The sequence below is a fragment of the Oenanthe melanoleuca genome, chromosome 25 (genome assembly GCF_029582105.1).
Source record: "Oenanthe melanoleuca isolate GR-GAL-2019-014 chromosome 25, OMel1.0, whole genome shotgun sequence".
Lineage (NCBI taxonomy): Eukaryota > Metazoa > Chordata > Aves > Passeriformes > Muscicapidae > Oenanthe > Oenanthe melanoleuca.
The window spans coordinates 2,538,707-2,554,862 of record NC_079358.1 but is presented as its reverse complement, the minus strand read 5'-3'; the positions used below and the strand labels follow the sequence as shown (position 1 = coordinate 2,554,862).

At 49.2% G+C, this 16,156-nt stretch overlaps 1 protein-coding gene across 2 annotated transcripts; it reads left to right on the top strand.

Moving 5' to 3' along the window:
- Positions 1-442: 442 nt before the first annotated feature.
- Positions 443-15,538, top strand: CD84 (CD84 molecule). 2 transcript variants are annotated; one of them, XM_056510623.1, is made up of 7 exons: positions 443-622; positions 5,664-6,161; positions 8,602-8,898; positions 11,048-11,167; positions 12,908-13,047; positions 13,803-13,937; positions 14,853-15,538. In XM_056510623.1, the coding sequence occupies exons 1-6, from the start codon at positions 550-552 to the stop codon at positions 13,935-13,937; spliced, it is 1,263 nt and encodes a 420-aa protein (XP_056366598.1). In that variant the 5' UTR covers positions 443-549; the 3' UTR covers positions 14,853-15,538. The 2 variants fall into 2 exon arrangements, with proteins under 2 accessions (XP_056366598.1, XP_056366599.1); XM_056510624.1 differs by having other exon boundaries at positions 447-622; positions 12,908-12,999.
- The last annotated feature ends 618 nt before the right edge of the window (positions 15,539-16,156 follow it).

Sequence of the window (16,156 nt, the reverse complement as noted above, 5' to 3'; positions counted from 1 at the left end):
AAATAAATAAATGAATAAATACTTCCCAGGAATCCCAAAAATTCTCTTTTCCCGATTTTTTTTTTTTCCCCCCAAAATCTCGAATCCCACAAACCCCCAGATCCCCAAAATCTCTGAAATTCCAGGAATTCCCTTTTTTTTTTTCCCCCAAATCCCGCACCGCGCTCATCCCCTCCGGTCCACCCCGTAAACAAACCCCAGGAATTCCATTTTTTTTCCCATTTTTCCCATTTTTTCCCGTTTTTTTCCCATTTTTCCCGTCCCCGCTCCCGCTCCCTCCGCAGATCCGGGCACTGCTCGGGCGCGGCGCCATCGCTGCTCCATCCCCGCCTCTCCCCGACCCTTCTCCCACAATTTTCTTTTTTTTTATTAAAAACCCCCAAATTTTTTAAATCCCAAATTCCCATTTTCCCCCCGCGATGTTCCCGCTCCTCCTTCCTCCCCCTCCGAGCCGCTGATTTTTTATTTATTTTTTTTTTTTTTTTTTCCCTTTTCTCCTCTATTTTTTTATTTTTTTTTTTAAAAATTCCCCAAAAAAAAATTAAAATTATGGAGCGGGAATTCCCTCGGAGCAAATCTCGGCTGCCCTCGCTGCTCCTGGCGCTGCTGGGGCTCGGCCCAGGTGAGTCGGGGGTCACCCCAAAAATTCTTTTTTTTGGGATTTTTTTTTAGGGTTTGGGATCCCCCCCTCCCCCATCGCGATAGAAACTCGGGAATTCCTCAATCCCAAAAATTTTGGGATTCCATCCCCTCCCCCACCCATCCTGACGCGGTTTTAATTTTATTTTTATTTTTATTTTTTTCCCCCCTTTTCAGTGATTGGGAAGCGGCTCCTTAAAACCGGGAGTGAAAAAAAAAAAATCCCCAAAACGTTCCAAAATTCCCTTTAAAAAAGAAATTAAAAAATAAAAATAAAGATTAAAAACCCTGCGGGAAATCATCCAATCCCACAGGCAGATTAATCACGGATTTCATTAACCTCGAGAATTAATTAGGTGCCCTCAAAAAAAAAAAAAAAAAAAAAATAAAAATAAAAAAAAAAAAATTAAAAAAAAATAAATTAAAATCAGCCCAGCAAAGGTGGGGAAAAAAAAACCCAAATTCCCAAAATTTGGAGCGCCGGGAATCTGAAATTATTCAAATTATTCAAATTATTCAGATTATTCAAATTAATCCAATTATTCAAATTTATCCAATTATTCAAATTATTCCAGCCCGGAGCGTGGGAATCCGAGGAGGAGGAGGAGGGTTGGGGAGGAAGAATTTTGGGTGTTTTTGGGAATTTTTGGAGGATTTGGGTCATGGATTGATTTTTTTTTTATTATTTATTTTTTTCCTTGAGGGAGAGCCTGGTGTTCCCAAAAAAAAAAATAATAAATAAATTTAAAAATTGGGATAAACAGGATGAGGCAGGGAGGGACCAAACCCCGGGCAAAAAAAAATCCCCAAAATCTCCCAAAATTCTGATTTTTCCGGGATGGAAAAAGTGGGAAAAATCCCCCAAAAAAATAAAAATAAAAAAAAAAAAAAAAAAAAAAAAGAGAGTTTTGGGAGATTGAGGCAAAAATGAGGGGAGGGGAAATTTTGGGATTTGGGGAATATTTGGGATTTGGGGGAATTTTGGGGAATTTTGAGATTTGAGGAATTTTGGGATTTGGGGAATTTGGGGATTTGGGAGAATTTGGGGATTTGGGGGCAATTTTGGGGATTTGGGAGAATTTTGGGATTTGGGGAATTTTGGGATTTGAGGAATTTGGGGATTGGGGGAATTTTGGGGATTTGGGGGAATTTTGGGGATTTGGGAGAATTTTGGGATTTGGGGGAATTTTGGGGATTTGGGGAATTTTGGGGATTTGGGGGAATTTTGGGATTTGGGAATTATTGGGGATTGGGAATTTTGGAATTTGGGGGAATTTGGGGATTTGGGGAATTTGGGGATTTGGGGAATTTTGGGATTTGGGAGAATTTTGGGGATTTGGGGGAATTTTGGGATTTGGGAGAATTTTGGGATTTGGGAGAATTTTGGGATTTGGGGAATTTTGGAATTTGGGGGAATTTGGGGATTTGGGGAATTTGGGGATTTGGGGAATTTTGGGATTTGGGGAATTTTGGGGATTTGGGGGAATTTTGGGATTTGGGGGATTTTTGGGATTTGGGGAATTTGTGGGATTTGGGGATTTTTGGGAAGCCCCTCCCCAGCTCCTCCCCCCGGGCTGGGTCTGAACCCCCCGAGAAAATTTCACCGAAATTCCCTCGGGTTTTAAAATTGGGAAAAGTCGGAATAAAATTTGGGATGAGCAGGAATCAAACCTGGGATAAACTGGAAAAAAATTCAGGATAAGCAGGAATCCAGCCTGGGATAAAGTGGAATAAAACTTGGGATAAACTGGAATAAAATCCAGAAAAAGCAGGAATAAATTCTGGGATAAGCAGGAATAAAACTCAGGATAAAGAGAAATAAAATCTGGGATAAACTGGAATAAAACTTGGGATAAACTGGAATAAAATCCAGGATAAGCAGGAATAAAACTCAGGATAAACTGGAATAAAATTCAGGATAAACTGGAATAAAATTCAGAAAAAGCAGGAATAAATTCTGGGATAAGCAGGAATAAAACTCAGGATAAAGAGAAATAAAATCCAGGATAAACTGAAATAAAACCTGGGATAAAATCTGGGATAAACTGGGATAAAACTTGGGATAAACTGGGATAAAATCCAGGATAAAACTGGGATAAAATCTGGGATAAACTGGAATAAAATCCAGAAAAAGCAGGAATAAATTCTGGGATAAGCAGGAATAAAACTCAGGATAAAGAGAAATAAAATCCAAGATAAACTGGAATAAAACCTGGGAAAAGTCAGAATAAAATTCAGGATAAACTGGAATAAAATTCAGGATAAACTGGAATAAAATTCAGGATAAACTGGAATAAAATCCAGGATAAAACTGGAATAAAACTCAGTCTCTGTGGGAATCAAAAATCCCAAAATTTTTGGGGTTTTGTCCCTGCCTGGAGCTCCTGAGCAGCTCCTGGGATCAGGAATTTTATCAGAAATTCTGCCCCCCAAAAAAACCCCAAACTTGGAGAAATTCCACCCCAAAAAACCCAAAATTTTGTGGAAATTCTACCCCAAAACCTCCCAAAAAAACCCCAAAAATTCCCAATTTTTGCAGAAATTCTGTCCCAAAATCCCCAAAATTTGTGGCAATTCCACCTCAAAAAAATCCCCCAAGAAACCCAAAAAAATCCAATTTTTACACAAATTCCACCAAAAAACTCCAATTTTTTCACAAATTCCACCCCAAAAAAATCCAATTTTTTTGCACAAATTCCACCCCAAAAAAATCCAATTTTTGCACAAATTCCGCCAAAAAAAGATCCAATTTTGCAGAAATTCCACCCCAAAAAAATCCAATTTTTGCACAAATTCCACCCAAAAAAAATCCAATTTTTGCACAAATTCCACCTAAAAAATTCCAATTTTTTACACAAATTCCACCCTAAAAAACCCCAAATTTCACAGGCACCCCCCCAAAACCCCAAATTTCCAGGATTTCCACCCAAACCCTCTCGGTTTCCCGCAGGGCTCCTGCAGGAGGCTCAATTTGGGGCAGAAAATGAGATTTTGGAAATTCTGCCCGGGAATTCCACGCAGTCGCTGCTGGAGCGATGTTCTGGTGAGAGCCGGTTCAGATGGGGCCAAAATTTCAATTTTTGGGCCAAATTTTCCCCCAAAATTTCCATTTTTTTTCCCTTTTTTTGGTGCTCACCCCAATCTGAACTCGTAGTTTTTAGTTTTTTACCTTTTTAGCCAATTTTTCCCAAAAAATTCCCATTATTTTCCTTCTCCAGAACTCGTAGTTTTTAGATTTTTACCTTTTTAGCCAATTTTCCCCCCAAATTTTGACCAATTCTTACCCAAAATTTCCATTCTTTTCCCTTTTTTTGGGGCTCACCCCAATCTGAACCCGTAGTTTTTAGTTTTTTACCTTTTTAGCCAATTTTTCCCAAAAAATTCCCATTATTTTCCATCTCCGTAGTTTTTAGATTTTTACCTTTTTAGCCAATTTTCCCCCAATTTTGACCAATTCTTACCCAAAATTTCCATTTTTTTCCCTTTTTTTGGGGCTCACCCCAATCTGAACCCGTAGTTTTTAGTTTTTTACCTTTTTAGCCAATTTTTCCCAAAAAATTCCCATTATTTTCCTTTAACTGAACTCATAGTTTTTAGATTTTTAGCCAATTTTTCCCAAAAAATTCCCATTATTTTCCATTTCCATAGATTTTAGATTTTTACCTTTTTAGCCAATTTTTCCAAAAAAATTCCCATTATTTTCCTTTAACTGAACTCATAGTTTTTAGATTTTTAGCCAATTTTCCCCAAAAAAAATTCCCATTATTTTCCTTCTCCAGAACTCGTAGATTTTAGATTTTTACCTTTTTAGCCAATTTTTCCCCCAATTTTGACCAATTTTTACCCAAAATTTCCATTTTTTTCCCTTTTTTGGGGCTCACCCCAATCTGAACCCGTAGTTTTTAGTTTTTTACCTTTTTATCCAATTTTTCCAAAAAAATTCCCATTATTTTCCCTCAACTGAACCCATAGTTTCTAGATTTTTAGCCAATTTTTCCCAAAAATTCCCATTATTTTCCCTCTCCAGAACTGGTAATTTTTAGTTTTTTACCTTTTTAGCCGATTTTTCCTTCTCTTTTTTCAACTCCAATCTCTCCCAGGACGCTCCTTTTCCTCCCACCCTTTACCCAAAATTTCCTAAAATTTCCTAAAATTTCCTAAAATTTCCTAAAATTTCCTAAATGTCCCAAATTTTCCCCAAATATCCCAAATATGGCCCCAAAATGGCCCCAAATGTCCCTAAATGGCCAAAAAATGTCCCAAAACGTCCCCAAATGGCCCCAAAATGGCCCCAAAATGTTCCCAAATGTCCCAAAAATGTCCCCAAATGTCCCCAAACCCTCTCAGGTGACATTTTTGTGTCCCCAGAGCTGCTCTTGGGCTCTTTGGGCAGCTCCGTGCTGCTGTCCCCAAACCTGACAGTCCCTAAATGTCCCCAAAACATCCCCAAAAATCCCAGAACATCCCCAAAACATCCCAAATGGTTCTCAAATGTCCCCAAATAACCCCAAAATGTCCCCAAAACATCCCCAAAAATCTAAAAACATCCCCAAAACATCCCCAAAATGTCCTCAAATGGTCCTGAAATGTCCCAAAACGTCCCCAAACCCTCTCAGGTGACATTTTCCTGTCCCCAGAGCTGCTCTTGGGCCAGTCCTGGGCGGCTCCGTGCTGCTGTCCCCAAACCCGACAGTCCCCAAATGTCCCCAAAAATCCCAAAACCGCCCTAAAACATCCCCAAAACATCCCCAAAATGCTCCTCAAATGTCCCCAAATGTCCCCAAACCCTCTCAGGTGACACTTCTGTGTCCCCAGAGCTGCTCTTGGGCCAATCTTGGACAGCTCCGTGCTGCTGTCCCCAAACCAGACAGTCCCTAAATGTCCCCAAATGTCCCCTTGGTGCCATTTCTGTGTCCCCAGAGCTGCTCTTTGGCTCTTTGGGCAGCTCCGTGCTGCTTTGAAAGATGGTCAGGGAGGTCCCCAGATGTCCCCAAATGTCCCCAAACCCATTTCTGTGTCCCCAGAGCTGCTCTTTGGCCAGTCCCGCGCCCCTCCCCGCCAGCTGAACGCCGTCCTGGGCGGCTCCGTGCTGCTGTCCCCAAACCCGACAGTCCCCAGATGTCCCCAAATGTCCCCAAATGTCCCCAAATGTCCCTTTGGTGCCATTTCTGTGTCCCCAGAGCTGCTCTTTGGCCAGTCCCGCGCCCCTCCCCGCCAGCTGAACGCCGTCCTGGGCGGCTCCGTGCTGCTGTCGCCGGCGCTGGCGCCCAACGCGTCGGTGAAGGAGATCGAGTGGAGCTTCTCGGGGGGCTCGGGGGCCACCATCCAGGTGGCCGAGGTGGCCGCGGGGCGCTGGGAGCGGCCGGACCCGCGGGACCGGTTCGGGAGGCGGCTGGAGATGTTCAACAGCTCGGCCCTGCGGCTGCGGGAGCTGCAGCGCGGCGACAGCGGCGTGTTCGCCGCCAGGATCAAACTGCAGCCGGCCCTGGTGGAGGACCAGGCCTTCAACCTCACCGTCTACGGTGAGCTGCGGTTCATTAGTTGGTTAATTAGTTCGTTAATGGCGGTAATTTGTTGGGTTGGGTTGGGGTTGGGTGGGGAAACTGAGGCACGCAGCGAGAAATGGAATCGGGAAATGCAAATCAGTTCTTTAACTCTTCTGTCTGTGGTGAGCAGGGATGGATTAATTGGTTAATTAGTTCCTTAATAGTGTCAATTAATTGGTTAGCTAGTTAATTGACAGTGTTAATTTGTTGGGTTGGGGTTGGGTGGGGAAACTGAGGCACGCAGCAAGAAATGGAATCGGGAAATGCAAATCAGTTCTTCAACTCTTCTGTCTGTGGTGAACAGGGATTAATTGGTTAACTGGTTAATTAATGGTGGCAATTAATTTCATTTCAGTCATTAATCTCATTAGATTCAGTCATTAGATCATTTAAATGAGTTGGGGTTGGGTGGGGAAACTGAGGCACAGAGAGAGAAATGGAAAATGCGAATCAGTCCTTCAACTCTTCTGTCTGTGGTGAGTGGGGCTTAATTAATTCGTTAATTCGTTAATTAGTTAATTAGTGGCATTAATTAATTTCATTTCGGTCATTAATCTCGTTAACTCATTGACATGAGTTGGGGTTTGGGTGGGGAAACTGAGGCACAGAGTGAGAAACTGAATGGAAAATGAGGATCAGTTCTTCAACTCTTCTGTCTGTGGTGAGCAGGGATTCATTGGTTAATTAATGGTGGTAATTAATTTCATTTCATTAATTAATTTCATTAATTCCTTTTGTTAATTCATTGAAATGAGTTGGGTTGTGGGGCGGGGAAACTGAGGCACGGAGTGAGAAACTGAATGGAAAACGAGAATCAGTTCTGCAACTCTTCTGTCTGTGGTGAGTGCGGCTCAGTTAATTCGTTAATTAGTTGATTAATGGCGTTAATTAATTTCATTTCGGTCATTAATCTCGTTAACTCATTGACATGAGTTGGGGTTTGGGTGGGGAGACTGAGGCACAGAGAGAGAAATGGAATGAGGAAACGATGATTGGTCCTTCTACTCTTCTGTCTGTGGTGAGCAGGGATTAATTGGTTAATTCGTTAATTAATGGTGGCAATTCATTTCATTTCATTAATTAATTTTGTTAATTCATCTCTTTAATTCATTGACATGAGTTGGGGTTTGGGTGGGGAAACTGAGGCACGGAGTGAGAAACAGAATGGGGAAACGAGAATCAGTTCTTCAACTCGTCTGTCTGTGATGAGCAGGGATTCATTGGTTAATTAATGGCGTTAATTAATTTCATGTCAGCCATTAATCTCATTAATTCATTGACACGAGTTGGGGTTTGGGTGGGGAAACTGAGGCACGCAGCGAGAAATGGAAAATGAGAATCGGTTCTTTAACTCTTCTGTCTGTGGTGAGCACAGAGGGGTTAATTGGTTAATTAATTAATTAATTTCATTAATTGAATTTCATTAATTTCATTGGAGGGTTTTTGGGGTGCTGGTGCCATTGGGGTGCCCCTAGGATGTCACCTGGGTGTCACTTGGGTGGTATTGGGCTGTCCCCTGGGTGCCACCTGGGTGTCCCCTGGGTGCCACCAAGTTGTCCCCGGTGCGCCCCCAATGTCACCGGCTGTCCCCGCCCGCAGAGTCGGTGCCTTGGGAGGGTTTTTGGGGTCCTGGTGCCACCTGGGTGTCACCTGTGTGGCATTGGGGTGTCGCCTGGGTGTCCCCCAGGTGGCATTGGGGTGTCCCCTGTGTGCCACCAAGGTGTCCTCTCGGTGCCACCCGGGTGTCACCTGTCCCCGTCCCCGCAGAGTCGGTGCCTTGGGAGGGTTTTTGGGGTCCTGATGCCATCCGGGTGTCCCTTGGGTGTTCCCTGGGTGTCCCCTGGGTGTCCCCTGGGTGCCACCCGGGTGTCGCCTGTCCCCGCAGAGTCGGTGCCTTGGGAGGGATTTTGGGATCCTGGGTGTCCCCTGGGTGTCCCCTGGGTGTCCCCGGTGTCACCCGGGTGTCCCCGTCCCCGCAGAGTCGGTGCCTCGGGAGGATTTTTGGGGTGGGTCCTGGTGTCACCTGGGTGTCCCCTGGATGCCATCAAGGTGTCCCCTGTGTGTCCCCGGTGTCACCGCGCTGTGCTCGCTGCCGGAGTCGGTGCCTTGGGAGGGATTTTTGGATCCTGGGTGTCCCCCGGGTGACATCAAGGTGTCCCCTGGGTGCCACCCGGGTGTCGCCTGTCCCCGCAGAGTCGGTGCCTTGGGAGGGATTTTGGGATCCTGGGTGTCCCCTGGGTGTCCCCCAGGTGTCCCTTGGGTGTCCCCGGTGCCACCCGGGTGTCGCCTGTCCCCGCAGAGTCGGTGCCTTGGGAGGGATCTTGGGATCCTTGGTGTCCCCTGGGTGTCCCCTGGGTGTCCCCCAGGTGTCCCTTGGGTGTCCCCGGTGCCACCCGGGTGTCGCCTGTCCCCGCAGAGTCGGTGCCCAGCCCGCGGACGCGCAGCCAGCTGCTGGCCAGCACCCTCGAGTGGTGCAACCTGACGCTGCAGTGCCAGGGCAGCGGCCGGGGCGCGGTCAATGTCACCTGGCGGCGCGACAGCCTGGCCTGGGGCGAGCTGGGCACGGGCTGGCACCGCCTGTCCCCCGACGGCACCACCCTGCGCGTGGCGCTGCCACCCGCGGCCACCAACGTCACCTACACCTGCACCGTCAGCAACCCCGCGGACCGGAAAGTGGCGCGGTTCGAGCTGCAGGAGCTGTGCCAGGGCGGAGGTGAGGGACAGGGACGGGGACAGGGGGACAGGGACGGGGACGGGGACAGGGATGGGGACAGGGACAGGGATGGGGACAGGGACAGGGATGGGGACAGGGATGGGGACAGGGATGGGGACAGGGGGGTGGCACGGGAATGGGGCTGGGTGGCACTGCGGGTGACACTGAGATGGCACTGGGGGAGGGCACTGAGGGTGGGATGGGGTGACACTGGGGGTGGCACTGAGGGTGACACTGGGGGTGGCACTGGAGGTGACACAGCTCACGGTGGCACTGGGGGTGGCACTGAGACTGAGGCTGGGTGACACTGGGGGTGACATGGTGAGGGTGGCACTGGGGGTGGCACTGAGACTGAGGCTGGGTGACACTGGGGGTGACACAGCTCAGGGTGACACTGGGGGTGGCACTGAGATGGCACCGGGATGGGGATAGGGTGGCACTGAGGGTGGCACTGGGGGTGACACTGAGACTGAGGCTGGGTGACACTGGGGGTGACACAGCTCAGGGTGACACTGGGGGTGGCACTGAGGGTGACACCGGGACTGGGGCAGGGTGACACGGGGGGGTGACATGGTGAGGGTGACACTGGTGGTAACACACCCATGGTGACATTGAGGGTGACACAGTGAGGCTGTCACTGATGGTGACACTCACAGTGTCCCTGTCGGTGTCACTGCCCTGTCCCCGATGTCCCCATCCCCAGGTGACACTGACAGTGACACTGACAGTGACACTCACAATGTCCCTCCCTGTCCCCATGTCCCCGCCCCCAGGTGACACTCACCGTGTCCCTGTCGCTGTCCCTCCCTGTCTCAGGCGGTCCCTCGGCCTTCTCCACCTCGGGCTACGTGGTGCTGTCACGGCAGTGACAGTGACACTGACAGTGACACAGTGACACTCACAGTGACACAATGACACTCACAGTGACACCGTGACACTCACAGTGACACCATGACACTGACAGTGACACTGACAGTGACACTGACAGTGACATGGTGACACTCACAGTGACACGGTGACACTGACAGTGACACAATGACGCTCACAGTGACACAGCGACACGGTGACGCTGACAGTGACACGGTGACACTCACAGTGACACCGTGACACTGACAGTGACACTCACAGTGACACGGTGACACTCACAGTGACACCGTGACACTGACAGTGACACTCACAGTGACACGGTGACGCTCACAGTGACACGGTGATGCTGACAGTGACATGGTGACGCTCACAGTGACACTGACAGTGACACTGACAGTGACACGGTGACACTCACAGTGACATAGTGACAATGACAGTGACACAGTGACACTCACAGTAACACGGTGACACTGACAGTGACACAGTGATGCTCACAGTGAAACTGACAGTGACATGGTGACGCTGACAGTGACACGGTGACACTCACAGTGTCCCTGTCGCTGTCCCTCCCTGTCCCAGGCGGTCCCTCTGCGTTCTCCACCTCGGGCTACGGGGTGCTGTCACGGCACTGACGGTGACACTGACAGTGACACGGTGACGCTGACAGTGACACCGTGACACTGACAGTGACACGGTGACACTCACAGTGACACTCACAGTGACACTCACAGTGACACGGTGACGCTGACAGTGACACCGTGACACTGACAGTGACACGGTGACACTCACAGTGACACAGTGACACTGACAGTGACACGCTATCCCTCCCTGTCCCAGGCGGTCCCTCTGCGTTCTCCACCTCGGGCTACGTGGTGCTGTCGCAGCACTGACAGTGACACAGTGACACTGACAGTGATACAGTGACACTCACAGTGACACGGTGACACTCACAGTGACACTCACAGTGTCCCTGTCACTGTCCCTCCCTGTCCCAGGCAGTCCCTCGGCGTTCTCCACCTCAGGCTACGTGGTGCTGTCCTAGCACTGACGGTGACACTGACAGTGACATGGTGACGCTCACAGTGACACTGACAGTGACACGGTGACACTCACAGTGACACTGACAGTGACACGCTATCCCTCCCCGTCCCAGGCGGTCCCTCGGCGTTCTCCACCTCGGGCTACGTGGTGCTGTCCTAGCACTGACAGTGACACTGACAGTGACACGGTGACACTCACAGTGACACTCACCGTGTCCCTGTCGCTCTCCCCCCCGTCCCAGGCGGTCCCTCTGCGTTCTCCACCTCGGGCTACGTGGTGCTGTCTCTGATCCTGGTCGCCGTGAGCCTCGGCGGCGCCTTCTGGTGCTGGAGGGTGAACAGCGCCAAGGCGGCCGCGGCGGGTGGGTCACCCCGGTCACTGTCCCTTTCCCATTTCTACCTTTTTCCCATTGTCCTGTTTTCCCATCTTTCCCATTTTCCTGTTTTCTTGTTTCCCCATTTCCCATTTCCCCATTTTTCCCATTTTCTTGTTTCCCATTTCCCCATTTTTCCCATTGTCCTGTTTCCCCGTTTTCCTGTTTTCTTGTTTCCCCGTTTTCCCCATTTTCTGGTTTCCCATTTCTCCATTTTTCCCATTTTTCCCATTGTCCTGTTTCCCCGTTTTCCTGTTTTCTTGTTTCCCCGTTTTTCCCATTTTCCTGTTTTCTTGTTTCCCCATTTCCCCATTTTCTGGTTTCCCATTTCTCCATTTTTCCCATTTTTCCCATTGTCCTGTTTCCCCGTTTTCCTGTTTCTTGTTTCCCCGTTTTCCCCATTTTCTGGTTTCCCATTTCCCCATTTTCCCCATATTTTTCCCATTTCCCCATTTTTCCCATTTTCCTGTTTTCTTGTTTCCCCATTTTCCCCATTTTCTGGTTTCCCATTTCCCCATTTTCCCCATTTTCCCATTTTCCTGTTTTCTTGTTTCCCCATTTTCCCCAATTTTCTGGTTTCCCACTTCCCAGCTTTACTCGTTTTCCTCTTCTCCTGTTTTCCCATTTTCCTTTTGTTCCATTTTCCCAGTTTCCCATTTCCCCATTTCCCCCTTTTTCTTGTTGACATATTAATACATTTTCCAATTTTCCCATTTTTCCCATTTTCCTGTTTTTCCCATTTTCCACTTTCCCATTTCCCATTTCCCCATTTTTCTCTTTTCCTTGTTTCCCCATCCCTCCACTTCTCCCTGGATTTTTTCCCAATTTCCCCTGGAATTTTTTCCCACTCTTCCCTGAATTTTTTCCTCCATTTCCCCTGGAATCTTTTCCCCATTTTTCCTGTTTTTTCCCTATATTCCCTGTATTTTTTCCCCATTTCCCCTGGAATTTTTTCCCACTTTTCCCTGTACTTTTTTCCCCATTTTCCCTGTTTTTTCCCTATATTCCCTGGATTTTTTCCCCACTTTCCCTGCAATTTTTCCCTATTTTCCCCAGGGTTTTCCCCCCATTTTCCCTGTATTTTTTTTCCATTTTCCCTGCAATTTTTCCCATTTCCCCTGTATTTTTTTCCCATTTTCCCTGGAATATTTCCCAATTCCCCTGGGATTTTTTCCCATTTTCCCTGGAATTTTTCCCATTTTCCCTGTATTTTTTTCCCATTTTCCCTGCAATTTTTCCCATTTTCCCTGTATTTTTTTCCCATTTTCCCTGGATTTTTCCCCAATTCCCCTGTATTTTTTTCCCATTTTCCCTGGAATATTTCCCAGTTCCCCTGGGATTTTTTTCCCATTTTCCCTGGAATTTTTCCCATTTTCCCTGGATTTTTTCCCCAATTCCCCTGGGATTTTTTTCCCATTTTCCCTGGATTTTTTCCCCAATTCCCCTGTATTTTTTTCCCATTATCCCTGGAATTTTTCCCATTTCCCCTGTATTTTTTTCCCATTTTCCCTGGAATTTTTCCCATTTTCCCTGGATTTTTTTCCCCATTTTCCCTGCAATTTTTCCCCAATTCCCCTGGATTTTTTCCCCATTTTCTCTGTATTTTTTCCCATTTTCCCTGGATTTTTCCCAATTCCCCTGGTTTTTTTCCCATTTTCCCTGGATTTTTTCCCCAATTCCCCTGGAATTTTTTTCCCATTTTCCCTGGATTTTTTTCCCCCCCCGCAGCTGCCACGCCCACGGCGCCGCCCGAGGAGAGCCCCGGGGAGCCCCAGTTCAGCGACATCGTCTGCAGGAGCCCCCCCGAGGGCAACGACCAGGTGGGGACCCCAAAACCCGCGGGGGGTCCCCAGAAAAACCGAAAAAAAGTGAGGGAATCCCAAAAGAATGAGAGAAATCCCAAAAAAAACCCGCCAGAAATCCCAAAAAATGAGGGAAATCCCCCCCCCCAAAAAGGGAATCACATAAAAAAAAAAAAATCCTGCAGGAATCCCAAAAGTCACGAGGGTCCCCAAAAACTGAGAAGAAAACAAACAGGGGGTTCCCAAAAAAAACGCCACAGGAATCCCAAGAAAAGCACCAGAAATCCCAAAAAATGAGGGAAATCCCCCTAAAATTCTAAAAAAACGGGAGTAATAAAAAAAAAACTTTGCAAAAGTCACATGGGGTCCCCAAAAACCGGGAGGGTCCCCAAAAAAACACAAGAGTGCCCGAAAATTGTAGGAGTCCCAAAAATCCACGAGATCCCAAAAATCATGAGAACCCCAAAAACCGGGAGGGACCCCAAAAACTTGGGGGGGGGGTTCCCCAAAAAACAGGAGTGTCCCAAAAATCTGGAGGGGGGGGGATTCCCCAAAAATTGTGAGAATCCCAAAAACTGGGAGAGATCCCAAAAAACGGGAGGGGGTCCCCCAAAAAAAATCACCACGGGATCCCAAAAAATTGCAGGAAATCCCCAAAACCACGAGAATCCCAAAAAGCCTCGGGAACCCCAAAAATCGGGAGGGGACCCCAAAAATCGGGAGGGGACCCCAAAAAACGGGAGGGGACCCCAAAAGTCGCGGATTTTGGAGGATTTGGGGTGGTCCCTCAGCATCCCCCCACCCCAAATTTCACCCCGCAGGGTCCCAGCCCCCCCGAGGCCCCCCAGGAACCCCAAAAATCGGAGAGCAGCCCCCCCAAAACCCCCAAAACCTCCCCGGGGGGCGAGGAGCAGGGGCAGAGAGCCCCGGAGGACACGGCCGAGGAGGTGACTTAGGTGAGGGGACCCCAAAAATGGGGATTGGGGGGACCCCAAAATTTGGGTTAAAGGGGTGGGAATGGGGGGGTTGTCCCCAAAAACTGAACCCCAAAAAATGTGGGGTCAAAGGGTTGGGGTGTCCCCAAAAAACGGAATTTTGTGGAACCCCCAGATCCCAAAAATGGGATTAAAGGATTGGGGTGGCCCCAAAAATTGGGATCAACCCGGACCCCAAAATTGGGGTTAAAGGGTTGGGGAGGGGGGGGCTATTCCTAAAAACGGGACCCCAAAAAATGCGGAGTTAAAGGGTTGGGGTGACCCCAAAAAAGGGAATTTTGTGGGAACACCCGAGACCCCAAAAATGGGATTAAAGGGTTGAGGTGACCCCAAAAAAAGGGAATTTTGTGGAACCCCCAGATCCCAAAAATGTGGTGTTAAAGGGTTGGGATGTCCCCAAAAATTGGGATCAACCCGGACCCCAAAACTGGGGTCAAAGGGGTGGGAACGGGGGGGTTGTCCCCAAAAACTGAACCCCAAAAAACGCGGGGTTAAAGGGCTGGGGTGACCCCAAAAATGGAAATTTGGGGGACCCCGAAAGATTAAGGGTTAAAGGATTGGGGTGACCCCAAAAAAGGGAATTTTGTGGGAACACCCAAGACCCCAAAATTTGGGTTAAAAAGGTGGGAATTGGGGGGGTTGTCCCCAAAAACTGAACCCCAAAAAACGCGGGGTTAAAGGGTTGGGGTGACCCCCAAAAAAAGGGAATTTTGTGGAACCTCCAGACCCCAAAAATAGGATTAAAGGATTGGAGGGGTTGGAATGACCCCAAAAATGGGATTTTGGGGTGCGGGGGGGCTGTCCCTACAAACGGGATCGGCCCCGGGGTCTCCTCCCTTTTTTGGGGACCCCCGACCCCCCAAAAATCCCCCGCAGGCCCCGCAGCGCCGGGAGCTCCTGGAAGGGCTGAGCAGCGTCGTGTGCCAAACCCCGACCCCAAATCCCGCCCCAAAACCGCCCGGAGCGCCCCAAAACCCGCGGGGCCCCCCAATTCCTGCCTGAGACTCTTTTGGGGAGGGGGATCCCGATCAGAGGCGGCGGGGGTGGAAATTTGGGGGGTCCCCGGGGGATTTTGGGGGTCCCCGCATGTTTTGGGGTGTGAAGATCCCCCTGGCCCCACAAACGGACAAATTTCACTTTTCCCGACCCCAAAATTTTCGGGTTTCTCCTCAATTCACTGCCTGAGATTTTGGGGAGGGGGATCCCGAGGGTGGGATTTTGGGGGGTCCCTGGGGGATTTTGGGGGGTCCCTGGGGGATTTTGGGGGTCCCCGCATGTTTTGGGGTCAAGGAATCCCCACAAACCCGAATTTCCCCCTCCCGACCCCAAAATCTTCGGGTTTCTCCCCAGTTCACTGCCTGAGACTATTTTGGGGAGGGGGATCCAGGCCGGGGGTCCCTGGGTGCTCCCCGGGAATTTTGGGGTGTCCCTGATTGGTCCCCGCATGTTTTGGGGTCAAGGAATCCCCACAAACCCGGATCTCCCCCTCCCGACCCCAAAATCTTTGCGTTTCCCCCCAATTCCTGCCTGAGACTCTTTTGGGGAGGGGGATCCCGATCAGAGGCGGCGGGGGTGGAAATTTGGGGGTCCCTGAGGGATTTTGGGGGGTCCCTGGGGGATTTTGGGGGGCCCCGCATGTTTTGGGGTCAAGGAATCCCCACAAACCCGAATTTCCCCCTCCCGACCCCAAAATCTTCGGGTTTCTCCCCAGTTCACTGCCTGAGAATTTTTTGGGGAGGGGGATCCAGGCCGGGGGTCCCTGGGTGCTCCCCGGGAATTTTGGGGGGTCTCTGATTGGTCCCCGCGTATTTTGGGGGGTCTCTGGATGATCCCTGGGGAATTTTGGGGGTGTCTGGGTGCTCACTGTCAGTTTTGGGGGGGTCCCTGCATGGTCCCCCCATGGAATTTTGGGGGGGTCCCCGAGTGATCCCTGGGGAATTTTGGGGGTCCCTGGATGATCCCTGGGGAATTTTGGGGATCCTCGAGTAGTCCCCGGGAATTTTGGGGGGTCCCTGGAATTTTGGGGTGTCCTCAGATGATCCCCTGGGCGCTCCCCGGGAATTTTGGGGGTCCCCAAGTGCTCCCCGGGAATTTTGGGAGTTCCCTGGATGATGCCCAGAGAATTTTGGGGGGGTCCCTGATTGGTCCCCACGTGTTTTGGGGGGTCCCTGATTGGTCCC

Excerpts from the sequence above, each read along its gene's own strand:
- CD84 (XM_056510623.1), top strand. The coding sequence starts at position 550 with ATGGAGCGGGAATTCCCTCGGAGCAAATCTCGGCTGCCCTCGCTGCTC. Across the intron at positions 623-5,663 it reads GCTGCTGGGGCTCGGCCCAG|AGCTGCTCTTTGGCCAGTCC; the intron begins GTGAGTCGGGGG and ends CTGTGTCCCCAG. Across the intron at positions 11,168-12,907 it reads CGCCAAGGCGGCCGCGGCGG|CTGCCACGCCCACGGCGCCG; the intron begins GTGGGTCACCCC and ends CCCCCCCCGCAG.